Here is a 27,231-nt window from a genome sequence, read left to right on the forward strand (position 1 = left end):
ATGGTACATGCCAGGGTCGCAGGCCCAATCCCCAGTTGGGGGGTTTGAGGGGGCAGCCAGTCAGTGTATCTCTCACATCAGTGTTTCTGTCTGTCTCTCCCTTCCTCTCTCTCAAAAAAATCAATAAAAACATATTTTAAAAATTAGCTCTTTTTTTTTTCTTTTTTGTGGTATGTGCCCCTAGCAGAAACCGAACCCGGGACTCTCTGGTCCACAGGTCGACGATCATCCGCTGAGCCAAACTGGCCAGGTCAAATTAGCTCATTTCTTATGAAAATAGTTTCATTATTAAAATTTCTTATAGCCATTTTCAGGGACCTTAATGACTTCAATGTCTTTAAGGCTTGTTACATGGTTTACTATTGCCAGCTTTCCTGAATACCTTTAAAAGGGCATCGATATGCTTAAGGGAACTGCGAATACTTTGGGGTCCCTGGAGGCTGGGCTGGGGTGCAGGACCTGTTAAGGGTACCAGGGGCTCTGTGTGCCAGGCTGAGGAGCTGTCAGCAGGGCATGGTTGGGTCAGAGTTCATTCTAGAGAAGTGTCTGTAGTAACCCTGGGGACAGGACTAGAGGCAGGCAGGCCAGCTTGAGGCTCTGGCCTCTGGAATGTTTGAGAGGCCATAGACAAGGACACAGCAGGGTAGAAAGGAGGACCCATGTGTGAGAAATGTCCCTGGGCTGAAGTCCCTAATGATTGATGGGGGTGGGGACATGTACCACCACATGAAGCATCTTAGATGGACTCCTGGGTGTTTACTTAGCTCTGGGCACTGGTGCTATGCCCAGTAGAGTGTTGTCCAAGTCAGGCAGGCCTGCTGGTCCGGGGAAGCTGACTTGGGTCAGGAAGCTAGTGCCTCAGTTGTGCTTTAAAAAATCTGGCACATGGCCTTTTTCTAGGAATTCATACCTGTCTGCCTGGTTTTCAGGTGCTAGGCGGGCCTGACACATTCCATGGCACCTGACTTGTCATCTGCTGATGGGAGAAGAGATGAGGCCCACAAACTTGCTCAACCACATGCTTAGGACCCTGTGCATCGAGAATGGGGGTGGGAGCTGGTTTGTGTGTGAATGTGTATGTGTGGGGGTGTCTTATGTTTAGAGCAACACCTGTGACAAAACCAAACTATCTTTTCTAAGATTTCTTTGTAAGGTGATAGAGAAAAAATTATGATCATTTGTTAAAGAAAATGAGCATACTATGATTCATAATGTAATACTTCATAATACTTGATTGGATAATGGTTTTTCAGACAACCTGCAGTCTGGTTCTTAATGCATTTTGGTTGCCTTGTTTTAACTCCAGCATGCACTCAGAGTCTGAGTTATGGTGGGCTCACTTGCTTCCCACCAGCCCTTCCTCCCTAGTAAGCCTTGGTACCGCCCCAGTAAGCCTTGCTGCTCTTTCCCTTGCAGGTCTGGGACCTCAGTGACATTGACAAGGACGGACACCTGGACAGAGATGAGTTTGCTGTGGTAGGCTCCTGCTGTGACTCTTTCCCCACTCTCTTGTGCCTCTTATGGGGCGGGGGAGGGTTCTGGACTAATTTTTTCTTTAATTTTTAAAAGTGTTTATTTTGACATAATTTAGATTTAAAGAAAAGTTAGAGTAATACAGAGAATTCTTCTGAATACCCTTCATCCAGATTCTCCAGTGTTACTATTTTACCACATTTATCTTTTTTTCCTCCCTTTCTCCTCTCTCTTTATGAGTGTATGTGTATATGTGTACACATCAATGAATTTTTCCTTTGAACCATTTTGGAGCAAGTTGCAGACCCAATACCCTTTAAACCCAAAATACTTCATTGTTTGTTTCCTAAAACCCAGAGAATTTTCTTACATAATCACTTTCCATTTCAAAATCAGGAAATGGCCCTGGCTGGTGTGGCTCTGCGGTTAGAACGTTGGCCTGGGCACCGAAGGGACTTGGATTTTATTCTCAGTCAGGGACACATACCTGGGTTGCAGATTCAGTCCCCACCCTGGTCGGTTTGGGGCTTGCATGAGGCAACCAATTGATGTGTCTCTTTTACATCAGTGTTTCTCTCTCTCTCTCTCTCTCCCCCTTCCTACCTTTTTCCCTCCCTCCCCCCTTCCATTCTCTTTAAAAATCAATGGAGGTAAAGATTAATAAAAAAAAAACAAACACAAAAAATTAGAAAATGAACTTTGGCATTATCTAACTTATTATAGTAATTATAGCTTATATTTTATGTGTTACTGTATTTATTATATCATCTATTATTTAATCTAAGGATATTATTCTTTTTTTATTATTATTTTTTGGTTAATCCTCCCCCAAGGATATATATATTTTTCCATTGATTTCAGATAGAGTGGAAGGGAAGGAGGGGGAGAGAGAGAGAAAATCCTTGAGAGCCTCATTGATTGGTTGCTTTCCGCACAACTCCAACCAGGGCTGGGGATCGAACCTGCAACTGAGGTTCATGCCCTTGACGGGGAATCGAACCTGAGACCCTTTGGTCCATGGACCAACACTCTAACCACTGAGCCAAACCAGCCAGGGCTTATTCATATTTTTGCCAATTGTCACCAAAATGTCCTTTGTAGTAAAAGACTCCAGCCTGGTGTGTGTTGTTCTGTAGCCCTGTCTCTTTTTTTGTGTCCTCTAATCTGGGGAAGCTCTGTCTGTCTTTGTGTCTCATGGCCACATGGGCATTTGAAGAGTGCGTTTTGTAGAGTGTCCCTCGGTGTAGGCTTGTCTGCTGTTCCCTCTGATGATCCAGGCCGTGCACTTTCATGGGGCAGGACCACACCAAGGTGATATGTGTTCTCCTGGGGCATCCATAGGACATGTAATGTCTTATTACATGTCATTATGACTGTGTCAATTCTTGATTGAGGTCATAGTGGAGGCTGGGGTTTCTCCCTGGAGTTACTCTTTTTCTTTGTGCTCAGTCTCTTGTGAAAGACACATAGAGACTGAACACCCTGATACCTCTCCAATTCTCATCTGCTAGTTCTCCCATCCCTCCCAGGAGTGTTGCTTGCATCAGTTAGGATTCTGGTAGTTGCAGGTAGTGATCTTGTAATTCCATCATTTCTTGCACATTTTCTAGCTAGCCTTCTACCATCAGGAATTTGTTTGTATCAGAGTGGACTAATGAATGTGCCCTCTGCTCCACAGTTTATAATCCTTTACTGGCGTGATTTATTTTGCTCAGTGGGAGCTCCTCCCAGCTGACTCCTTTGTCCTTTGATCACATCCTATCATTCTCTGACCAGTTGCTTCCTCATGGCACACTAAGATGCTCCTGGCTGCTCCATATCAGCCCTTTTTCCAGGGAGTCCCAATTCTTGTAGTGGAGAATGGTGTTGGAAACCAGGATCTGGGCACTGGGTTGCTCAGTGCCCCTGGAGTGCCCCTGCTCCCCAGACTTCCCAGCAGATAGCTGGGAAGTAGATGTGTACATAGACATGCCCACCAGGTGCCCCAGTACACCAGCATCTGCTCCGCGTGGGCTTTTGTCTGTGCCTAAGCCCAGACACTCTCACCCTTTTCTCTTTTTAGGGACAGCAGTGGAGCTGTGTGTAGGTAGGGTTCTTCTGTCCTGTGGGCCGCCATTCCATGTAGCTGCCCTCCCTCCCCACCCTTGCAGCAACCCACCTGCCTCTTCTGCTGACCTCCCCTTGAGCCTGCCCTCCTCATCCTGTGTACCTGTCAGTCTGTCCCTCCTCTTCTTTTTCTCTTCCTTCCACCTCACTCCCATGTTGGACCTTTCCCATTCATGGGATTTATTTACTCAACTCATTCTGTTAAATCTCAAACAAAGAAAAAAGTAGGCCCTTGTAGTTAAGGGCAGGGTTTTAATAAACACTAATTAAGTTCAACTAATCCATACCTCCCCATGCCCCCGAAAAGAACAAAATTAAAATAAAATAAAATAACAATTGTGAATTATCTGGGAATGTCCAACTATATCCCCAAGATATATCTTCTTTTCTAGGAATTGTAAACATCTTTAAAATTTGATTTTTATAATATGTACATGAATTGAAGCTTCTTACTATCTTTACTGTTTCATGTGTGTAAAGCCTTTGAGATTTTAAACTTCTAGATTAAATCCAAACCATTTTACAGGGGAATTATAGATTTATCTTACCATTCCCCTCATAATTTCTTACACCCAACAAGTATTCAGTTGTATTTTCCCCAAAACTCTGTTCTGCCTTTTCACTATGAGCATTTTCCATGGTTCTCCATCATTTTGTTGTTTTCATTGGTTGCCCATTATTATTATTATTACTACTACTACTTTGTGTAGTAAAACATAACATAAAATTTGCCACGTTAACTTTTTAAAAAATATATATTTTTATTGATTTTTTTTTAGGTGGAGAGGGAGGGAGAGGGGGTGAGAGAGAGAAACATCAATGAGAGAGAAACATCGATCGGCTGTCTCCTGCACACCCCATACTGGGGATTGAGCCCACAACATGGGCATGTGCCCTGACTGGGAATTGAACCAGCAACCTCTTGGTGCATGGGATGATGCTTAATCCACTGAGCCACACGGGCCGGGCTTAACCCTTGTTTTGTTGTTGTTAATCTTCACCAGAGGATAGTATATCAATTGAATTTTAGAGAGAGTGAAAGGGAGGGAGGGGGGAGAGAGAGAGACAGAAACATTAATGTGACAGAGACACATCCATTGGTTGCCTCCTGAATGTGGCCTGACTGGGACTGGGGATCAAACCTACAATCCAGGTAAGTGCGCTTGATCAGGAATTGAACCCCATGACCCTCTGGTGTGTAGGCAGACGCTTTATCCACTGAGCTACACCTGCCAGGGCCCATCTTAACTTTTTTTTTTTTTTAATCCTCACCCGAGGACATTTTTCCATTTTTTGTTCAGATAGAGTGAGAGAGAGAGAGAGAGAGAGAGAAACATCGACATGAAAGGGACACATCGAGTGGCTGCCACCCGCACGACCAACCAGGGCCGGGGACAAACTGCAACCAAGGTACATGCCCTTAGTGGGAACCGAACCCGGGTCTCTCTGGACCGCAGGCCAGCGCTCTAACCGTTGAGCCAAACCAGACAGGGCAGTGTTTTGTTTTGTTTTTAATCCTCACCTGAGGATATTTTACCTGACAATATTTTTCCATTGATTTTTTTTTTTTATTCAGATAGAGTGGGAGGGAGGGAGGGAGGGAGAAACATTGATGTGAAAGAGTCACATTGATTGGTTGCCTCCCACATGATCCTGACTGGGGCTGGGGATCGAACCCACAATCGAGATACTCTTGATCAGGAATTGAACCTGCAACTGTTTTGTTTTGTTTTGTTTTCCTTTATTGATTTTAGAGAGAAGGGAGAGGGAGAGAGATGATAGAAACATCGAAGAGAGAGAACATCGACTGGCCGCCTCCTGCATGCCCCCCACTGGGGATCGGGCCCACAACCTGGGCATGTGCCCTGACTGGGAATCGAACTGGCAACCTCTTGGTGCATCATGGGTTGATGCTCAACCACTGAGCCACACCAGCTGGCTGGGCAAACCTGCAACTCTTTATCCACTGAGCTAAACCAGCCAGTGCTGTGTTTCTTTTCTTCACCAGCTGGGTGTAACATTTTGTAGAGTTTTATAGTGACCTACCTGTGTTAAGGATCTGTTCTCTATGCAAATAACAACATAAAGATTTTTTTTTTTTCATCCTCACCTGAGGACATTTTTCCATTTTTTGTTCAGATAGAGTGGGGAGGGAGGAAGAGAGAGAGAGAAATATCAACGTGAAAGGGACACATCGAGTGGTCGCCACCCGCACAACCCAGCCAGGGCCAGGGACAAACTGCAACCGAGGTACATGCCCTTAGCAGGAACCAAACCTGGGTGTCTCTGGACTGCAGGCCTACTACGCTCTATCGCTGAGCCAAACCGGCCAGGGCTAAAGAATATTTTGAAATGAGGAGGGTTGTAATTGTTGTTTGGTTTTGTTACATTTTAAAATAAACTTTTGATCTTTGTTTTAGACAAAGTTTTCTTTTCTTCTTGCCTCAAACAGGAGAGCTGCCTGTCCTGTCACAGTACATTTTTCTGTAGTTTCCATGTCTCCAGAATATCTTGAAGTAAACATAGCTCTCGTGGTGCGTCTTTAGACTTCCAAATTCCAGTACTTTGGAAGTTGTCAGCCCTGGAGCTGGTGGCCCTCCTGTGTAGTGAAGGGATGTGTGTGGAGTTTGGCTTGATCAACTTCCTTTTATACTCATTCAGTATCACATGATTAAACAAATGTCTTGGAAGATTTTACGTTGAAAGTATAACTCATTAAAAGAGGTTTATTTTTACTCTGCTTATATTAGAAGTGACCTCTAAAAGAACAATCTTTGTCTTGTCACTGCAGCATGGATAGGGCTGCTCTCTGTCTGCTCTTGGCCTGGCCATCTGAACATGATTCTTTTTTCTGCTTACAGGCCATGCACTTGGTCTACCGAGCCCTTGAGAAGGAGCCCGTACCCACTGTCCTGCCCCCATCCCTCATCCCACCCTCCAAGAGAAAGAAGACAGTGTTCCCAGGTGCTGTGCCTGTCCTGCCTGCCAGCCCCCCACCCAAAGACAGCCTCCGCTCCACGCCTTCCCATGGCAGTGTCAGCAGTCTAAACAGCACAGGAAGCTTGTCTCCCAAGCACAGTATCAAGCAAACACAGGTATGGTGCTCTTTGTGTGCATGGCCACTTCTTGGCACAGCCATTTTCATATGTAGAGCCCCAGTAAGGTGTTTCTTGGGAGAAGTACTTTGTGATACCAAAAGGCAATGATCATGATTGAATTAAAAATATTTGTAATAGGTATTTTAGTCTATTTGGGCTGCTGTAACGGAATACCATAGTCTGGTATAGGTGGTTTATAAACAACAGACATTTATATCTCATAGTTTTGGAGGCTGGAAGTTCAAGATCAAGGCACGGACAGATTGGGCAACCAGTGATGGTTTTCTGGGTCACAGACAGCCATCTTTTCACCATGTCCTCACATAGTGGAAGGGGCTAGTTAACTCTGTGGGGTCCCATTTATAAGGTCACTAATCCCATTCATGAGGGCTCCACCCTCATAACCTAATTACCTTTCAAAAGGCCCCACCTTCTAACACTATAACATTGGGGATTAGGATTTCAACATATGAGTTTAGCACAATCATTCAGTTGATAGCTACAGGGATTCAGAATTAACTTTCTCATTCACTTACATATAAATACTATCTTTCCTCAGATACCCAGTAAGTTCCCACCTCTGGGTTGGCCCTCTCAGTTCTCTGCACCTCCTGCTTTAGGCAGTCCCCCAGATCGCACTGTGGCACCTCATTTAGTGAGCCTACCACTCATGGTAGGCACCTCATTAGGGAACCTGATGTGATCACACTATACCCAGTAATCCCCAGGTCCTGCCCACTCAGTCGTTCTACTCTCTCTGCCCCACATTCTTCTAAATTTTTTGATTGATTTTTCAGAGAGAGGAAAGGAGAGACAGGGAGAGATTGATTGTTTCATTATTTTATGCGTTCACTGCTTGGGTTTTTTTTGTTTGTTTGTTTTTGTTTTTATCCTCACCCGAGTATTTTTCCATTTATCTTCAGATGGGGGTGTGGGGGTGGGAGTGGGGAGAAAGAGAAAGAAACATCCATGTGAGAGAGACACATCGACTGGCTGCTTCCCACACAACCCCAGCCAGGGCTGGGGACGAACCGTAACCAAGGTACGTGCCCTTGACCAGAATTGAACCCATGACTCATTGGTCCGCGCTCTGAGCCAAACAGTCCAGGGCCATTGGTTGATTCTTGTATGTGTCCTGACCGGGGATGGAACCTGCAACCTTGGCTTGTCTAGATGATACTCTAACCAACTGAGCTACCTGGCCAGGGCTACCCCAGTTTCTTCTAGATTCCCATACCTGGGAACATAATGAATTATGTATGGTTTATTTACACACACATCTTGTAGCTTCATGAGAGCAGAGTTAGATCATGGTTATAATCTTACTGTCTAGAACAACCTCTGGTACTTTGATGCTCATTGTATATTTGTTGAATGATTAGGTGAGTGAGAGGCATCCATCTTATGTTAGGAAGACACATGAGGGTTCAGACTCTGCACGCACAGTAGCATCTTATATATCAAAAAAGATGTTTTCTATTCTGGCAAATGCAGCATCTTTATGGAAGGAGATCTGTGAGATTGTCTAAAACATGCAAGAATGTGAACATGAGTTTCATCTGGAATCATGCTTCATTTCCTGCCCCATTTGTAGTTTCTAAGGCAAAGCATGAATGTGACAAGCAGGCCAGCCAGCACCACCATACACCTTCATAATATGATGAAAATGAAAATGAGAAGTGCATAAAGTTAAACCTCTAACTCAGAAGGTTCATTTTCAAGGAGGTCACAGAACATAGCTTTGCACCCTAGAGTAAAGAGATCAGAGAGGGTCAGTAGCTTAGTCATGAGGCTAACACAGCTTCTGTAAGTGCCCTGGCCAGGTGGAGGGTGTGGCCCACAGCTAACCTTTGGTTTGTGAGTTTTATGTGGCTGTCTGCTAAGAAGCCCAGTGTCTAGATGGCTCAGCCAGGTATCTTTAGCAGCTCTCCAGCCATCCCCTGTGTGTTTTGGAGGTCCTGGGGCGGGGGGGTGGAGGGGGTGCTGCAGTGACTGTGGGACAGGTCCCTGCCCTTATGAGAGGGCAAAGGTAAGTAAGTCAATAAACTAATGAAGGTCTTTGAGACCTTCCTAAACTAATGACAGCCATGAGAAACCAGGACAGGGCTTGGCCTGGAAGTATCTGGGTAAATGGGGGTCATGTTCCTGCAGATGGGGCCAGCTGAACAGTCACTGATGAGGTGAGTCTGAGCTAAAATTTGCATGACAAAAAGCTATCAGAGGATTAGTCTGTGCAGGAGCTCTGATGTGGAGCAATTGGTGTGTTCTAGAAACAGGGAGAAGGCCAGGGCAGGGTGAGGATAGAGAGAGGGGTTAAGGCTGGTCACTTAGACCCGCACAAGCTGCTGTTTTCCAAGACAACCCAGCACCTTCTGAGTCTGCAGAATTCTTGCCAGGAGTTCTTAAACTAGACTAATTTTACGAGTGGCCACTGTTAGGGTCAGAGGTGAGTGTGGGAGGGCGTGTCCCCTTCAGGAATAGGGCCAACTGGAGGAATCACAGATAGGAGAATGGGCATTTCTGGGGACCCATAGTCACCATGCTCCCTTTCCCCCATTTCTCTCATCTCCAGGTCAGTGATACCCTGTCTGGAATTCCCCCAAGGGTCACCTGGTCCTGCTTTCCTGGCCAAGTGTGGGGTTAAATTCTTTCTAATCACCAGGGTCTGTTCCCATTCACTGGGGGCCTGTGGGTACTGAACCAGCTTTAAACCCAGTTCTAGGGGAAGTCTGTCCTGTATAGATTTGTAGCCAATCAGGCATCAGGGTTTTGCTGTTAACATATCCTGATACCCCAGAAATCAGACAATAAGGTCATTCTGCTTGTCAGCAAACATCAGGATTCTCATTGTCCCAGACAGAAACCGCCCCCTGCCCCTTAGCTCAGCCTGTCTGACCTGCTGTTACTTCTCTCTTGGGTTTCTCAGTGTCTGAGGTTTAGCTTGCTCCAGCCACTTGACTTAAGACAGCAGTCCTCTTCTCTTAGATATGAGCGTCTCCTCTGACTTTGTTCCACAGCAGATGGGGAGCAGCTTGCAAAAGTCACATAATGTAACAAATAAAATGCAGTTCTGTCTCACTGCCTGAATTCTCTCTGTCAGAGCTCTTGCTTTTTGAATTTGGTCCATAGATTCTGATAGGTTTTATGACCAGTTCCTTGCTGTACTAAGTTATTCTACTTCTTATTCTTAACCCCAAATTGAAACAATCTGTGTGATGTGGTGCCCTGGCTTCCCAACCTCACTTTGTGGATTCTTGGTGCTCACGTTAGGATCCTACTAGATTTGGGGTAACGAAGGAGACCTATTTAGAAAAAGCAGATAAGGAGAAACTTCTGTAGAAAAGGGGGCAGAGATGCTGTGGAACTGGTGCCACGAGAGTGCTGAAGGTCAGAGATGACACATCCAGAATTAGCTATCGAAGGGGCCTATCCCCAAGCTTCTAAGGGGCCTTGAAGCCCCTGAATTAGGAGGTGCATGGGCCCTAATGGACCCTTGGTGGCATTTGCCCCCTCCCCATTTTTAATTGATTTTTTAGAGAGAGACAGAAACATTGATGTGAGAGAGAAACATTGATTGGCTACCTCCTGCACGCCCCCTACTGGGGATTGAGCCTGTAAGTGGGGCATTTGCCCTGACTGGGAATTGAACCGGGACCAGACACTTAATCCACTGAGACACTGGCCAGGCCATTTGTCCTTTTTTTTAATCTTCACCCGAGGATTTTTTTCCATTTATTTTTAGACAGAGTGGAAGGGAAGGAGAGAAAGAGAGAAACATCGATGTGAGAGAGACACATCGAGTGGCTGCCTCCCACACGTCCCCGACCTGGGATGGGGACTGAACCACAACTGAGGTATGTGCCCTTGACCAGAATCAAACCCTGTGACTCTCTGGTCCATGGGCCGATGCTCTAACCACAGAGCAACCGGCCAGAGCTTTTTTGGAAATAGGTTTTTTAATTTATTTTTTTAGAGCAAGAGGAAGGGAGAGGGATAGAAACATCGATGTGAGAGAGAAATATTAATCTGTTGCCTCCTGTACGCCCCTCACTGGGATTGAGCCCTGACCGGGAATTGAACCGGGACCTCTCAGTCCATGAGACAGTACTCAACCCACTAAGTCATACCGGCCGGGCCCATTTGCCCTTCTTAAGTAAACTTGAACAGGTGGTGTGAGAGGCCAAGCTCTATATATGCCAAAGTTGCACTGCAGTAGTCTGCCAGAGCAGCATCCTCCCTCGAGAGTCCTGGACATGCTCGTCAGAGGCTCCATGTCAGGGCTGTGCACATGCTGACACCTCATGGGGGAACTACTATATCACATAGAGTCAGGGCAGGGACAAAGAATGGAGTACAGCCCTGACCTGTTTGGCTCAGCGGTTAGAGCGTCGGCCTGTGGTCCAGAGAGTCCTGGGTTCAGTTCCCGCTAAGGGCACGTACCTCGGTTGCAGTTTGTCCCCGGCCCTGGTTGGGTTGTGCGGGTAGCAGCCACTCAATGTGTCCCTTTCATGTCGATGTTTCTCTCTCTCTCTCTTCCTCCCTCTCCTTCTCACTCTATCTGAACAAAAAATGGACAAATGTCCTCAGGTGAGGATTAAAAAAAAAACAGTGGAGTACAGAATCCTGGCACTGGGCACCAAGACAGCCCTGGCAGCTTCAGAGACGCGTTTGCAGACAGAAGATGGCAGAAAAGGAAGGCTGGCATGAGAGCTGGGCCAGTTCTCAGGAGATGGACCTTCCATCTTCCATCTCCTGTGGGTGGTCAGGAGGGTCTTAGCCAACACATTTGAAGCCTCTCCTGGAAAATCACTGGCATGTCCCTGGCAGTGGGGGTGGAAGGGCTGTTGGTGGACAGACCTGCTGGGTCTTGACCTCCCTCATCTGCACAGGGAGAGTGGGGTGTTACGATGAGGGGCAAAGGGGTGCAGGCTGGCCACTGGGTGAGATTGACTGAGTTGGTGGTAACTTCTCTCAGCCTCAGTTTCCTCTCTTATAGGACAGGGATCTGCCTGCCCTTTCTGCTTATGAAGTCCTGAGGAGAGTTTTCTGCTAAAATGCATGTGAAAGCACTTTAATGTATATTTGTAGGTGATGAAAAGCTTGAGGATTAACTATTGTGAAAACAAAAACCTTTCAGCCAACAGTAAACTGGGTGGTGCCAGTGGCAGACAAGATGCGCTTTGATGAAATATTCCTGAAGACCGATCTGGACCTGGATGGCTTTGTGAGTGGCCAGGAGGTGAAGGAGATCTTCATACACTCTGGCCTCAACCAGAACCTTCTAGCCCACATATGGTAAGGATAGATAGACATCTCAGTATTTGGGCCTTGCTGTGTGGAAGTAATGGGTATGGGTGGCTTAGAGGGGCTCCGTGGAAATGAGGCTGTGCCATATGAGGGCTAGAGGGATAACCAGGACAGGAGGGGGTGGTGGTCAGGGGCCTGGGAGGACAGAGTGTCTCAGCCTTGCACAGGCCTCTGTATCTGTTCCTTACTTTATTCTCGCCAGGCTGATGGGGGCTGAGTGAGGTACAGGTGTAAAGGCCTGTACACTGTATGTTGTGCATGTTGGTTCACTTTCCTCCAGCAGGGAGGTCTCCTGCCTCATTCCCCTAGAGAGCTCTGGGGTGACCTGCTTGAATGGCTAGTTCTTGGTTCTAGTGGGAAGTCTAGCCTTCATCACAGTCTTTTGGGGTGGAGGCACTTGGCCCAGCCACCTCTGGGAGAATATGCAACAAGGACCCCAAAGGCTCCAGCAGGGCTTACCTGGGCAGTGGAGTTTGTAGCTGCCTGCCCTAGAGACCATGCCCTGTGCAGGTCAGTGACTGGGCATGCTCTTGGTGAGACTGGTCTGTACCTCAGGGCTGGGTTGAGGAGGAGGTCTCACCCCCATTTTCCTCTCAGACCAGGCAGAGCAATGTTCACATCACTGGGGTGGCTCCTTTTGTAACTGGCCAGTGGTGAAAGTCATTTCCTAGCTTTGTCCTCAGAGCCTAGGACTTTAGGGAGCTTCACTTAGGAGTTACAAGAAGAGAATTTTCATGTAATTCTGGAGAGATGAGTCCTCCAAGTAGAGCAGTAATTTCGTGATGTAAAGTGAGGCCTCTGCCCAGGAAGTGGGCCATGCCATCTTCAGGAATATATGACACCCCAAGTTGGTCACATAATAGTGGAGGGATGGCCCAGCTGTAGCCCCTTCAGATCCAGTGTCCCTTTTAGAAACCAATAAGCTCAGTCCCCTTTGTCACATGAAATGGATGTATACAACGCTCTTAAATGGGCAATTCAAGGGAAGAAATTTATAACGTATACCTCAACCTGTAAGTGGTGTAACAACACATAAATGACAAAGTAATATCACAAATACTCTTGGATTAAAGAAGGAACGCATAGTATTGCATACAGGGAGTGGAAGGAAAGGACATAACTGTGTGAACTCTAGAGTCACCACTGGGAAAGTGAAGTGACAGTCTAGATTAATCTGCAGCTAGCCTGGGGAAGGGAAAGGAATTGAAGGGGAGAGAACAGGGCAAGATGGGTTGCAGGGGGGAAACAGACTGGGCCTTTTCCCAAACAGTGCCTAGCATCTGTCAGTCAGCATAGTGTCAGGACCAGCATGGACCCTGACAGAGCCCATGATCCTTGAGAGAGGGGGAATAGGGGAAGTGCTGGAGAGAGGAAGCAGAGCCTGAGCATCTGTGGGTTGGGTATGCAGCAGAACTGGCCCTCTCAGGCAGACCAAGAAGTTGCAGTGTGTTATTGTGCCTTTGTGCTACGACAAGAACTTAGATTTTTTATTTTTATATTTTTGTTAATCCTCACCCAAGGATATTTTTTCCATTGATTTTTAGAGTTGAAGGGAAGGGGGAAGGAGGGGGAGAGAGAGAGAGACATTCATTTGTTGCCTCCTGCATGCACCCTGACCTGCAACCCAGGTACGTGCCCTTGACCAGGAATTGAACCTTTGACCCTTTGGTGTGTGGGCTGATGCTTTAACCACTGAGCAATGACAGCCAGGTCAAGAATGAAGACTTTTAAAACCAACCTTGATTAGTGACATTCAGTGGGTCTCCGTGCTCCCTGTGGCCCTGTTCACTGAGAGTGTTTGGGCCTAAGTTTGTTAAACATTTCCAGCTCTCCTTGCTGTGCATTAGAAAATGGTCTCATTTCCGCAGTGACTCCACACAGAGGGAAAGAGGCTACACATTGAGTGGGCAGTGATTGAATGAAGGGAAGTCATTTCTTTCTTTTTTTTTTTTAATCCTCACCCGAGGACATTTTTCCATTTTTTGTTCAGATAGAGTGGGAGGGAGAGAGAGAGAAACATCGACGTGAAAGGGACACATCGAATGGTTGCCACCCGCATGACCCAACCAGGGCTGGGGACAAACTGCAACCGAGGTACGTGCCCTTAGCGGGAACCGAACCCGGGTCTCTCTGGACCATAGGCTGACGCTCTAACCACTGAGCAAAACCAGCCAGGGCAGGAAGATGTGGAGGTAATGCCCTTACCCCCAAGTGGCTTCCTTCTCACAGTGGCCAGCTCCTGGTTCCAGAGGGTGTCATGGAGCTTATGTACTGCCTTTTCTATCTGCCAGGATAGCAGAAAGCCACGAGGGCAATGATATCTCAGCAAGGTGGGACTGTCCTGTGTAGTAGCTCGGCCTTGCCTGGCTTTCTAGGCCCCATCCCCTCATTATGAAAACCCAAAATGCTGCTGCCATTTTCTCTGTTGAAAACCAGTGGCCCAGGTTGTTAAGGTGACCCAGGGCTGAAGGAATTGGCTAAAGATCTGAGTGTTCACTTGGCCCAGTTTTCATTTCCATGGGAGTGACTACTTTGTCCTGGACCATTGTGTCTATCACCAGCATACAATAAATATCCAGGAGGGAGCGCCCTCCTGCCCCAACAGTCCCTTCTTGACCAGCCTTTGGGCAGGAAGCACCGGTAAGAGGCCAGGACTAATCCCCAAAGTGGGATGTTTAGGAGAAAAGATGCTGTGCTATGGCATGTTGTTTTTATCATTGTCATCCATTTATTAAAAGCATGGGTTTTATGACTGGTACTCATTGCTCTGGGTGAATCCTGAATCTGAAATTTGTGATGTATAATTAGCATCCTCACATTTCTCCCAGGGCCCTGGCCGATACGAGGCAAACGGGGAAGTTAAGCAAAGACCAGTTCGCATTAGCTATGTATTTCATTCAGCAGAAGGTCAGTAAAGGCATCGACCCCCCTCAGGTCCTCTCGCCGGACATGGTCCCACCCTCAGAGAGAGGCACCCCTATCCCGGTGAGTAGCCACTGGCACACCCATGTCATGTTTGAATCTCTTCCATAGCCTGCCACCAGGTGGCGCCGGCAGCCTGTGTGAGTCTTCCCCAGGGGCCTCTGGTGTGTCCAGGCTTAGTGGGGGGTGGGGGGTGGGGTAAGGGGATAGATTATTTTATTCTTTGTTTTAAGATCTTCTAGTCCCTGCTGTGTGGTGAGGTCGGTGTTGTAATACGTAAACCGTGTCTGAACTTGGTTCCAGGACAGTTCAAGTTCTCTTGGATCAGGGGAATTCACTGGTGTGAAGGAACTGGATGATATCAGTCAAGAGATCGCTCAGCTACAAAGGTATGTGAGAGTGGCTTCTTCTCAGATTCCAAATCTCACACAAACCCAACCCCAGGTTGCTATCACAAGTATAAGAGAGAGGCTTCAGAAACTCGTGGGAAGTTGACCATCACTAAATCAGCAGAAGCAGAGGGACACAAATTCTCCTGAGTTTCTGAAGTGACTTAACAAGCTCTAGTATATGAGTATTCAGTTGGAGCCAGTGTGGGCTGTGGGGGTCTCAGCCAAGTGGTCACCAGGCAGCACCAGCACCTCCCCCCACCTTCTCCAAAGGCCTTGTTATCTCTGACACATAAAGCAACTGTGTCTCAGGTGGCAAGGTAATGGCTTAGGATCAACAGCTAAACTGTTACAAGGGCCTCACATCTACTTCCTATGCTCACTTCCTCTGTTTTCCCATATATGAATGAGGGCTTTGGACTTTCCTCTTCATGCTCAGTCCAGGGGACGGCTCCCATTCTTTCACTAGCTCCAGAGGCTATGTCTTCCAAACCAGAGATCAACATGGATAGCTTGGCAAGGGTGATAGAGTCTGTGGAGATGGAGGCCAGTGTCCTAGAGCCCCGGGGGGTTCTTAATTAGGACTGCAGGTGGAGGAGGGTAGGGGCCCTATAATGCAAGGGTTGGGGTCTTGGGAGGGGTACCAGTGTTCAAATCAGGCCAGGGGAGCCTCTGTAGCTGTGCAGCCTCTGACAGGTAAGAGTGTTTCTTCTATGAAGGTGAGAGGCGCATGTGTGCAGAGCATCTGTCTACAGGAGGCTGGGCCTGGAACAGCCCCCAGCTGGCAGTTTTGAGAGGAACTCAGCAAGCTGTTGCTGGTGGGGGTGTGGTGACACATGCTGCCTCTCCCTTTGCCACATGATCCAATCATAATGGGTTGGGTCTAAAAAGGACATTGTTAGGTAGTTCTTAGGCTTGTGGAAATGAATATTTAGACAGTCATAGTTGTTGCATCTCTGGCAGAATATCCTAAAGAATGCCTTTTTGTGCAAGTGCTGGGATCTATTGGAGGAGGCAGGGTGTATTGGCCAGTGATGTTCCTGCCACTGAGGCAACCCCTTTGGGTACAATAGGAGCATTTCAGTGTGTCCGGGCTGCTATAACAAACTGCTATAGCCTGGGTGGCTTAAACAACAGATATTTACTTATTGAGGTTCTGGAGACTGGAAGTCCAAGATCAAGGTACCAGCAGATCTGGTGTCTAGTGAGGCCATCTCCTGGTTCATAGATGACTCTCTTCTCCCTGTGCCCTCACATGGCAGATGTGATAAGGGAGCTCTCTGGGGTCTTTTTTATAAGGTCCCTAATCCTGTTCATGAGGGCTGCATCTACTCTCATGACCTAATCACCTCACAAAGGCTCCATCTCCTAATATAATCACTTTGGAGGTTAGGGTTTCAGCATATGAATTTGGGGGAGGGGGCACAAACAACAGTTCATGAGGAGAGTGAGGCTGGTTTCTGCAAATCTTGGGTAGGGGAGTTGTGTGCAGTTGAGGAGACAGGCAGGGTTCCATGAGCACCTGGTGTGCACAGTGGCCAACCACAGCCTCCTGCGAGGGGTTAGCTGGGGGAAGCTCCAGGGACCAGAGCTTCACTACCACTTTTTGCTGCCAGCCCTCTGGACCGCCCTGTACAACCCCCTTCCCCCCACCCCACCATTTACATCTCCAAACTTCTCACCATGGCTCCCCCCAGCCAAAGCTTTGCCTTCTTGCTCATGTTGTCTAGAATTTCTTCCCCCATGTCTCCCATTCACAGGCCACATCCCTGGAGAGCCTTTCCCTTTCCTTATTTTGTTGGATTTCTTTTGTGGCCCTTAGGTTGTATTAATTTGTGTATTGATTTGTCACCTGTCTTCCCCACTGGACTGAGTTCCATGAGGGTAGGAGCCTCTTGTAATGTGTCCCCATGTCCTCAGCACTCAGTGCTTCCAAGCAGTAGGTTCATTGAACGAGTGAATATAGGATTTGGAGAGCATTACTTTTGTTGCATAACGAATTGCCACAAATGTAGCAGCTTAAAATATCACACATTTATTAGTGCACAGCTCTGTAGACCAGAAATCCCAGCGGGCTTGACTAGGCTCCCTGGTCAAGATCTCACAGGGCTGAGGTCAAGGTGGAGAGAGGGGCAGGAGAGAGGGGGAGAGAAAGACAAAAGGCAGGGGGAAGAGATGGAGACAGTGAGATGGGAGGGAGGAGAAGTGGGGAGAGAGAGATCGAGATCTGAATCTAGTTCAGCGGTTTTCTTTCCCACTGTATTTGGCTGGGAACTCACTTGTTCTGGTTCTTCCCTTCTAAAACATCAATGTTTAAAGTTCTTCTCATGCCCTGGCCAGTTTTCTCAGTGGTTAGAGCATCGGCCCATGGACCAGAGAGACGACCTGGGTCCGGTTCCCGCTAAGGGCACGTAGCTCGGTTGCAGTTTGTCCCCTGCCCCAGTTGGGGTCCTGTGGGTGGCAGCTAGTCGATGTGTCTCTCTCACATCAATGTTTCTCTCTCTTCCTCCCTCTCTCGCTCCCGCTCTATCTGAAGATGAATGCAAAAAATGTCCTTGGGTGAGGATAAAATAAAATAAAATCCTTCTCATGATGGGCATCACTCTGACTCGCTTTGAAAATCCTTTGCTTTAAAGGGCTTTTGTGGCCACAGTGGGTGTGATGCCTCACTGCATCCACAGTTTTTACCTATGCTCTCAGGGGAGGGGATAGCCTAGGATGAATGGTCCCTGGGGTCATTCCTAGACTTTAACCCCCCACTAAGAGGGGTCATCCAGGGTGGGTTTCCATAAGCATGGACAGAATTGGTTCTTGAGAAGTCTGTACTGTGGAGAGTCTGAACTGTGGTAATGGTTAACTTATTCATTCTGTACTATGATGAAATATCTTTAAACATTCAGGGAGAAATACTCACTGGAACAAGACATTAGAGAAAAGGAAGAGGCCATCAGACAGAAAACGAACGAGGTGCAGGTAAGCACGGTGCTCCTTCTGGTCAGGTTGACTTGTTTCAAATGCAGGGAGTTCCATCAGTGGTGGCAGGATGGGGGCGAGGGGAAAATGGCCCTCTCACTCACTGGGAACTGGAGGTCTGTGGGGGCTTCCAAGTGAATTTTCTTAAGTTCCCTATAATCATAGAGAGGGGCTTTTAAAAATTTTATTGAGATAAGTAATTCATGTAATGTAAGATTCACTATTTTGGAGTGTACAATTCAGTGATTTTTAGCATATCATGTTGCTTAGCCATCATCTTTAGTCCTAGAACACTTTCATCACTCCTGTAAAGGTTACCTCATAACCATTAATAGTCACTCCTCATTCCCCCTCCCCCAGAGAGCACTAATCTGCTTTCGGTCTCTGTGGATTTGTCTGTTCTGGATACTTGATATATGGGATCGTACAACATGTAGCCTTCTTTTAGCCCGAGTTTGTGAGTTTTGGACAATGGCCTCTAACCTGTCCTTAGAATATTTCTGCTTGGAGTGTTTCCTAGTGGGAGGTAGTGATGGCAGAGACTGGGATAGTCTAGCTGCCTGGGCTCGAACTCGGCTTTTCTTAGTAGCTGTGTGACTTTGGGCAAATTACTTAACATCTCTGGGCCTTGTGTGACATTGGTAATGAGTGTTCTACTTTTCTGGGTTGTGAGGCTGGAGCATGGGGTCTGGCACATGCTCAGCACTTACTTGGGGCCAACCCAGCTATCCAATGAGTAGAGGGGAGGTTGCACCAGGAACAAAATGGTCAGCACCTGGGTGCTACACCCTTGAATAGACATAAGTTCCTGCAGTGTCCCAGGTGTGAATGGATAGAGAAGGCACTGCCACTGGGAGAGGACTTGAGTTGGTCTTGGGGCCCTGAGAGTGAGGCTGAGCTGTGACTGGCTCTGCTTGGGGGCCTTGAGTGCTCTGAACTCAGAGCTGGGGGAGAGAGGAGCATGGCCGAGCAGTCAGGATGCCAGCCCACCACGTCCCACCTGGGTAACCATGGATGGGTGGCTTAGCTTGGGCGGCAGTGAGGATCAGTGCGTGGGCTGCTCTGCATAGAGCCAAGAGCAGCATCTGGTCTCAGTGTGTGCTACATGAGTGGCTGGTTCATTCTGGGCCACCTCCTAGGGTGGGGACCCGAGCTGGGCTAGGAGAAGCCAAGTCAGGCTCACAGGGTGCTGGACAACCCTCCTACCTGTTCCCTGCATTTACACACAAGGGGCTGGAGGACTTTATGAGACATGGGGTGGATGGCACTTGATGCCTGCCCACCAGCCCTGTGAGAAATGTCCTCTGTTGTAGCTGCAGTCTGCAGACAGGGTGGGGTGGGTGTGCCCACCCAGCTTCAGGACTCATTGGTTCACGCCTTACTGTGTCCAAACCCTTCTTCACTGGTTTCTTGCTCTCTCTGCACATTGGCCATGAGGATTGAGCCTTAGATGGTCTCCTGGAATGTTCTGGATCGGAAGGCAGGGACTGGCCTGCCTCTGATAATTCAGTGCTTTTATAAGAGCACCTCACAGATGAAGTGACTTTATTTTTCTGCATATTTGTACTTTCATCCAATCATTTTATTCTCACCACGTCCTTTGATTTTCACCCATGTTCTTGAACTGACCTCTCAGACACAGAGCCCTCCCATCATCCACATTGCTTCACCTTGTATCCTTTCATTCCTTGGTGTGGCGGAGCTGGCCTCACCTTCCCTCGTGTTTCAGCCCAGCCCGGCCACACAGATACCTGAGTGGTTCTCCCTTCTCATTGTGTTGCCCAAGCCAGCTGTGGTTTGCATTCTGATCACCAAGGATCTGGGTGCTGTAATATCATTTAACTACCAAGGAAACCAGTTACTGGTTTCTGTCACCTGCTTCCAGGTGATTGTGAGGAAGCCATCAGGTCTTTGCAGAGACTCGATCTGAAGTCCGGAGGTCCTGTCCCTCTGGTTTGTGGCAGGCATAATGAAACTACCTGGAGCCCCAACTGGTGGTCTCCGATAGCCTGCCCCTACCATCTTTGCAACACTGGGGAACGTGCACCTCGATAGACACCCCCCCCCCACAGTTGGGAGAAAGCCCAATGCCATCCTGGCTAGCCTGTTGTCTTTGGGGGCCTCATTTGTAAGCTGGCTAGAATGAGGCTTTGCTGTAAGGTTTGATGGCAGTTTCTTGGTCAGGGACAGAACAATATATATATATTTTAAAGTTCTGTGAAAACATGTTTGCCTTTTTCCAAATGGGTCAGGCCAGGAGATCATATGCCCCACCTGCTGGCATGACTGTGATTTAGGACCCAATATGGAGTGACTGCCTCCTGCATGTCCCCCATTGGAGATTTGGCCCACAACCTGGGCATGTACCCTGACCAGGAATCGAACTGGCGACCTCTTGGTGCATGGGTTGATGCTCAACCACTGAGTCACACTGACCAGGCTACCTTTGGTTTTAAGCATTGGAAACTCAGTGTCAGCCCTCACAGTCCTATTCACATCATCCCCCTCCCCCATCCTGCCGTAGGCAGCTCCTGTCTCCATTTCCTTCAATACCACTACCATATTAGTGAAGGCTTGTGACATCTTTTCATTTTGTTTCTGTAACAACAGCTTTACTGAGATATAATTCACATATCATATAATTCACCCATTTAAACTGTGTACTTCAGTGGTTTTTAGTATATGCACACAGTTGTACAACCATCACCACAATCAATTATAGAACATTTTCATCACTCTAAAAAGAAACCTTGTTCCCATTAGGAGTCACTTCACACTCCCCTTCTCCCAACCCATGAGAAGTACTAATCTGCTTTCTGTCTCTATGGATTTGCCTTCTGGACATATTACATAAATGGGATCATATACTGTGTGGCCTTTTGTGTCTGGTCTCTTTTGCTCATCATGATGTTTTCAAGGTTCATTTATATTGTGTGTGTTAGTGCTTCATTTATTTTTATGATTGGGTAATATTTTGTTGTGTGGGTGGAACACATTTCTTTCATTCATTCATTTGTTGGTGGATATTTGGGTTTTTTCACTTTTTGGCTATAAGAGTTCTTTATGTTTTTTAGATATAAGTCCTCTATCAGATGTAGATATAGATATAGATATAGATATAGATATAGATATAGATATAGTTTCCCATCTGTGGGTTCTTTTCAATTTCTTTTTTTTGTTAATCCTCACCCAAGGATATTTTTTCCATTGATTTTTTTTTCTTTCTTTTTTAGATAGAATGGGAGGGAAGGAATGGAGAGGGAGAGAGAGAGAGAGAAACGTCAATGTGAGAGAGACCCATCGATTGGCTGCCTCCCGCACGCTCCCCAAATGGGGATGGGGATCGAACCTGCAATCCAGGTATGTGCCCTTGACCAGGAATCAAACCCAAAACCCTTTGGTGTGCAGGATGACGCTCTAACCACTAAGCACACCAGCCAGGGTATTTTACTTTCTTGATGGTGTCCTTTGAAGCACTAAAGTTTTAAATTTTGGTGAAGTCCAATTTATTGATTTCTTCTTTTTTTCTCTCTTGTTTTTGGTGTTATGTCTAAGAACTCACTGCCAAGCCCAAGGTTACTAAGATTTACCTCATGTTTTCTTCCAAGAATTGTATAGTTTTAACTCTTTGATTTATTTTGAGTTAATTTTTGTATATGGTGTGAGGTAAGGGCCCAGCTTCACTCTTTTGTATGTGGAGATTCAGTTGTCCCTTAGTTGAAAAAACTATTCTTTTCCCCACTGAATGGTCAGAAATTCAGTTAGCTATTAGATGTGTGGATTTATTTCTGAACTCTCAGTTCTATCCCATTGATCTAATGTCTCTCCTTATGCCAGTACCACTGTCGTTGCTGACTGTAACTTTGTAGTAAGTTTTGAAATCCAGAAGTATGAGTCTGTCAACTTTGTTTTTCTCTTTCAAGATTGTGTTGATTAGTCTGGATCCCTTGAATTACCTTATAAATGTTGGAATCTGCTTGCAGTTTCTACACAGAAGCAGGCTAGGGTTCTGGTAGGGATTGTGTTAAGTCTGGGTTGTTTCTGTCCTCTCTTTGCTTAGATACCTCCCCAACTCTGACCCCAGCGCCCTTTCTGAACATGAGCTGGTGGGTCTTCATCCCTGCAGTGTTCTTCAGTGGCTCCTTATCCATTACAGAACGAGGCCCAGGCTGTTGGCCACCTGCTGTCCAGGCTGCCTCACTTCATCTCCCTCTCCGTCACCTGTCCTTCCCTCAGATGTGGTAAACCCACACCCCAGACTCTCCACCACCAACCCCCTTTCAGACATTCTGTGTCATCTCCCAAACTTGTCAGACTTGAGATGTGCTCCTTGAATTAAAGGGCAGGGGCAGGGAGACTGGGGAGCAAAGAACCCAGCTCCCCAAAATAACTCAGAGATGCATTTTGCCTGTTGAGAGAAGAGAGAGCCGTGATGTTCCTGTCCTCATAGCAGGCAGAAGGAGACCCTGCACCTTCTTCAGGTTTTGTTTTGCACTAGCCACCTGCAGCCCTGGCCAGCCCTGGGGATCGGCCTTACCACCTGTCCTTCTCCACCCCCTTAGGAACCCTCAAATCCACCCCTTCCTTTGATTTCACAGATACCACCTTGCCTAGGCCACCATCACCTCTCCCTGAGCCCAGCCTGAATCCTCTGTCCATCATCCTGGCTCTCTCTGTTGGCTCCTCAGGCTGCACTCTCTTCTGCCATCCTATTTCAGATAGATAAGACGTGTGTCTGGGTGAAAATCAGAGATGAGAAGCCTCCTGTTCTCCCTTTGGTCCCCAGAGGGGCAGTGGATTTGCTCCCAAGAGGTCTTCCCTTTGCATGTTTAAGGAAAGACATCTATGCAGATTCTCCCCAACACACGTGCTCTGTCACACCCCTTCTTCATTTCACATTGTAACTTGGAGCTTGAGGTGCAGTGTCCCTGGTCCCTCGAGTGGGCTGTAAGTCATCAGCCTGGTTGAATTTGCATTGTTGATGATTTTGCTGTTACAGATGTTTGTGTTTTCACACATTCCATATACCTCTAGGATGCTTTTTCTAGGAGTATGGTTGCCAGGGCCAAGGATTCCTGCACTGGCCATCTCTATAGATATGGTTGACGTGGAGGAGCTTTAACAATGGAGAACCAGCAGGTCCCACTCCCACACTTGAACAATGTGCAGGGTCTTCTCACTGCAGAAGCGAGTGCAGCCTCTGCCACCCTCAACCTGCTTCCCTTTGCTCCAGTTGGAATGGACACCCCCACCCACTTCGGAGCCCCCGGTGGCCCCTTCCACCAGGCCTCTCTAGTGGGTCTTTGAATTTACTTGATAGTGGTGAACACAGGGCATGTCTGAGATAACATGGTCACATTCCTGCCTCTTTTTCTGACTGCTTGTTCTTCGGGTCCATCATAAGTAGTGCTTTCACCAGGGTCTTCTCCACCTGTATAGCATCAGTCTGATCTCCCCGTGCCCCACGTGACTCTGACAGTATTCGTGCTGTCTCTTTGTGCCTTTCGTCCTAGTTCATTTGTGCTCAGGTGATGCCTCTCCCCTGCCCACCCTCAGCCATAGGTCACTGGAGAGCTTTTCTTGCCAGGGATCCAGCCCCTCTCCTGACATCTGGCCTCTCTTAGGCTATTGTTAAATATTTGCTGAGGGACTTAATGAGAGATTGTGTCAGATCAAGGTCACCAGCTGAGATGCACGCATTCACAGTGTGTGTGGGTAGGGTGCTACCCCAAGCACAGATGTCCAGGGCGCTCCAGCCCAGGCTGTGACCTATTATATCAGCATTGCCCACTTTCACCAGTCTCAAAGTAAATTCACACAACCCTTCCCTAGGAATTACAAAATGACTTAGACCGGGAAACAAGCAGTTTACAAGAGCTAGAAGCTCAGAAGCAGGATGCTCAGGACCGCCTTGATGAAATGGACCAGCAGAAAGCCAAGCTCCGAGACATGCTGAATGATGTCAGGCAGAAGTGCCAGGATGAGACTCAGATGGTGAGTCCTGCCCGTGCCTAGCATGAGGAGGGAGCTTCCTAAGGGCTTCTCTAAGCTCACAATGACCTTGAAATACAATGTGGAGAATCCTGCTGGTTAAATAGAGTAGTTGGACATATCATTGGAAAAGTATTTATGCATTTGGGGCTTGACCTCAATCTCACCTGCCAAGTCATAGGAGTGAACAGCCTCAATCCCCATGAACTCATGTGTTTAGATACCCTACTCTGGCCTGTGCCCAATAGCATGGGGATCCAGCACACCTTCCTTTGTTGTCTTCACTGCTTGTTACAAACCAGGGAGGCTGTAGCCTCAGCAGATTATAAAACCCTCTGAGGCCTCATACGTGGACGTTCAGCCCCTAGGTACAGATTGCCTATGCTTATTCCAGCTTGAGCTTGAATTCCTCTTTTATCCTTTTTTTTAATCCTCACCTGAGGACATTTTTCGATATTTTGTTCAGATAGAGTGGGAGGAAGAGACAGAGAGAGAAACATCGACGTGAAAGGGACACCTCGAGTGGTTGCCACCCACACGACCTGACCAGGGCCAGGAACAAACTGCAGCTGAGGTACGTGCCCTTAGCGGGAACTGAACCCGGGTTTCTCTGGACCGCAGGCTGACGCTCTAACCGCTGAGCCAAACCAGCCAGGGCTGAATTCCTCTTTATCTCAAAGTGACTTTCTGTCAATCACATGGGGTGAGCATGTCTGTCTGCCTTGTTGTTTCTGTCTTTGTTTTGGGTGTAGAGAGAAGGCCCATGAGGAAGTCAGGGTTAGCTGACTGGGTTAGCTTGTTCCAGGACCATGAACTAAGAATTGTCCCTTGGAGCCATATTTAATCTTGTTTCAGATTTCCTCATTGAAGACCCAGATCCAATCACAGGAATCCGACCTGAAGTCCCAGGAGGACGACCTGAATCGGGCCAAATCAGAACTGAACCGGCTACAGCAGGAAGAGACCCAGCTAGAGCAGAGCATTCAGGCCGGAAAGGTTCAACTAGAAACCATAATCAAGTCCTTGAAGTCCACGCAAGATGAAATCAACCAGGTATCTCTCTGGGAGCAGGCCCTGCTAAGGCTGGCTCTGACCTGGGGTCTTTGGCCAAGTGGAGGAGCTGTTGTGAACTCACATGTTGATGTGTGACTGGTAGGACCAAGTGTCTGCCCTGAGGCCTCTTGTTCCCTTAGGTCTCACTCACTTAACTTGCACCCTGCCGGCCTGGAGGTTAAGCGCTGAGAACCCCCAGTGTGTGTTCCATCATCATGTTGACTTTGGCCCACTGTCTTTCCCCTTCTCTGCCTGAGTGTATCTCATTTTCAGGGAGTGGGCGGGGGCACAATGAAGAGCATTAAATTAATGGCTCACTGGGAGAGAGCCTTGGGTTCAGGAAATGATCTCTCCAGCCTGGTCCTCGAACAAGCAAAAGGGCCAGAGTCTGACATGTCCCAGCACCTCTCTGTCCCTTTGCAATTCAAAGACTAGTATATCAAGGAGGCCCCACCCTGTAATGAGCACTGTGGAATGCAGAGCCCTTCTTCAGTTCTTCAAGCAGCCTGGGCAGCCCCTCCCGGTCCTGCTGCCACCTGATCTACAGTGCTGCTTACCAACAGAAGGAGCTCTCTTTTCCTGCCCTGCTTAATGTGACAGCCAAAGGACTCTCTGTTGGCCCTTGGGTGTCCCACCTACAGAATGGGGGTGATGTGTGCCCTTGGCAATATTGAAATACTTGTTTGTTCTTCCTTTTTTTTTTTCCTCGCCCGAGGACAGTTTTGCATTTTTTGTTCAGATAGAGCAGGAGGGAGAGAGAGAGAGAAACATCAATGTGAAAGGTACACACTGAGTGGCTGCCACCCGCACGACCCAGCCAGGGCCAGGGACAAACTGCAACCGAGGTACCTGCCCTTAGCGGGAACCAAACCTGGGTCTCTCTGGACTGCAGGCCGACGCTCTATCGCTGAGCCAGACTGGCCAGGGCTGTGCTTCCTTTTTTAACCAAATAGAGCTTTTTGTTCTCTTTACCGGTTTAGAGACAAAAATTGATCACAAATATGTACTAGGGGGATTTAACGTGTAGGATTATGTTCAATCTTTTTAGAATTTGTAAAATCTAGGAAGGAGCCAAGACGTAAGTGTATGTTAATAATAATGATGATAATAACAATAGCTGCTGCTTATTAATGCCCACCCTGCCATACTTTGTCTTACTAAATAATTTCCAATGGTTCACTTTGGAGAAGAGGAAACAGAGAGATTAGGTCCCAGTCTGAGGTCACTCTCTGTGTTTGAGATATTTAAAGTGCATGCCCAGGGCTGTCTGACCTTGTAGATTGTCTTCCTTTCCTGGGCCTCACATTTCTTCTACAGGACAAGGAGGAACAAGTGGGTAATAAAATCACTATAAAAGAGTATGACTGTCAGATAACCACTTTGAACAGATTGTGAATCTGGGTTTTGTCTAATTTCAGTTTGTTCAGAATTGACAAATGTTTCTTTGAGCTCATGCCTCAGGGGCTGGGGATACAAAGAGGTCTCCTGGGGTCATGAGAAGGTCCTCGTCTTGGTTTATGAGAGGTCTCACTTCTTGTAAACATGATGACAGGGGTTGCCTACTTCTTAGGTGGGTAATTTAATTACTCATGTGAATTGCTCGGGGTTGGGTGATAGAAGAAAAAAATGTCTTGCTTGAGACTTTTTCCCTAAATACCACTTGATGCAAGTGATGTCTTTGTTGTGTAGGCAAGAAGCAAACTTGCCCAGCTTCACGAAAGCCAGCAGGAAGCCCACAGGAGCCTGGAGCAGTACGACGAGGTGCTCGATGAGGCCCACGGCGCCAGCCTGACCAACTTAGCTGACCTGAGCGAGGGTGTCTCCCTGACAGAGAGGGGCAGTTTTGGAACCATGGTAAAGGTTGAATAATGTATTCTAGTCCTGGGATTAGATCCCACATTGGGATACAAGAATGCCCT

The 27,231-nt window shown here is 47.4% G+C and overlaps 1 protein-coding gene across 7 annotated transcripts in view; it reads left to right on the forward strand.

The window, feature by feature from the left end:
- Positions 1-27,231, forward strand: part of EPS15L1 (epidermal growth factor receptor pathway substrate 15 like 1) — a 127,167-nt gene that overhangs the window by 55,121 nt on the left and 44,815 nt on the right. For all 7 annotated transcript variants that reach the window (XR_004962009.1, XM_036281680.1, XM_036281675.1 and 4 more), the window contains exons 8-16: positions 1,417-1,476; positions 6,441-6,674; positions 11,815-11,972; positions 14,813-14,969; positions 15,210-15,295; positions 18,196-18,268; positions 24,101-24,262; positions 25,115-25,312; positions 27,002-27,166. Coding sequence is in view for 6 of the 7 variants with exons in the window: in XM_036281680.1 (XP_036137573.1) it covers positions 1,417-1,476; positions 6,441-6,674; positions 11,815-11,972; positions 14,813-14,969; positions 15,210-15,295; positions 18,196-18,268; positions 24,101-24,262; positions 25,115-25,312; positions 27,002-27,166 (1,293 nt within the window). In the remaining variant the exon portion in view is untranslated. The remainder of the gene's footprint in view (positions 1-1,416; positions 1,477-6,440; positions 6,675-11,814; positions 11,973-14,812; positions 14,970-15,209; positions 15,296-18,195; positions 18,269-24,100; positions 24,263-25,114; positions 25,313-27,001; positions 27,167-27,231) is intronic.

Source organism: Molossus molossus, unplaced genomic scaffold (genome assembly GCF_014108415.1).
Source record: "Molossus molossus isolate mMolMol1 unplaced genomic scaffold, mMolMol1.p scaffold_m16_p_4, whole genome shotgun sequence".
NCBI lineage: Eukaryota > Metazoa > Chordata > Mammalia > Chiroptera > Molossidae > Molossus > Molossus molossus.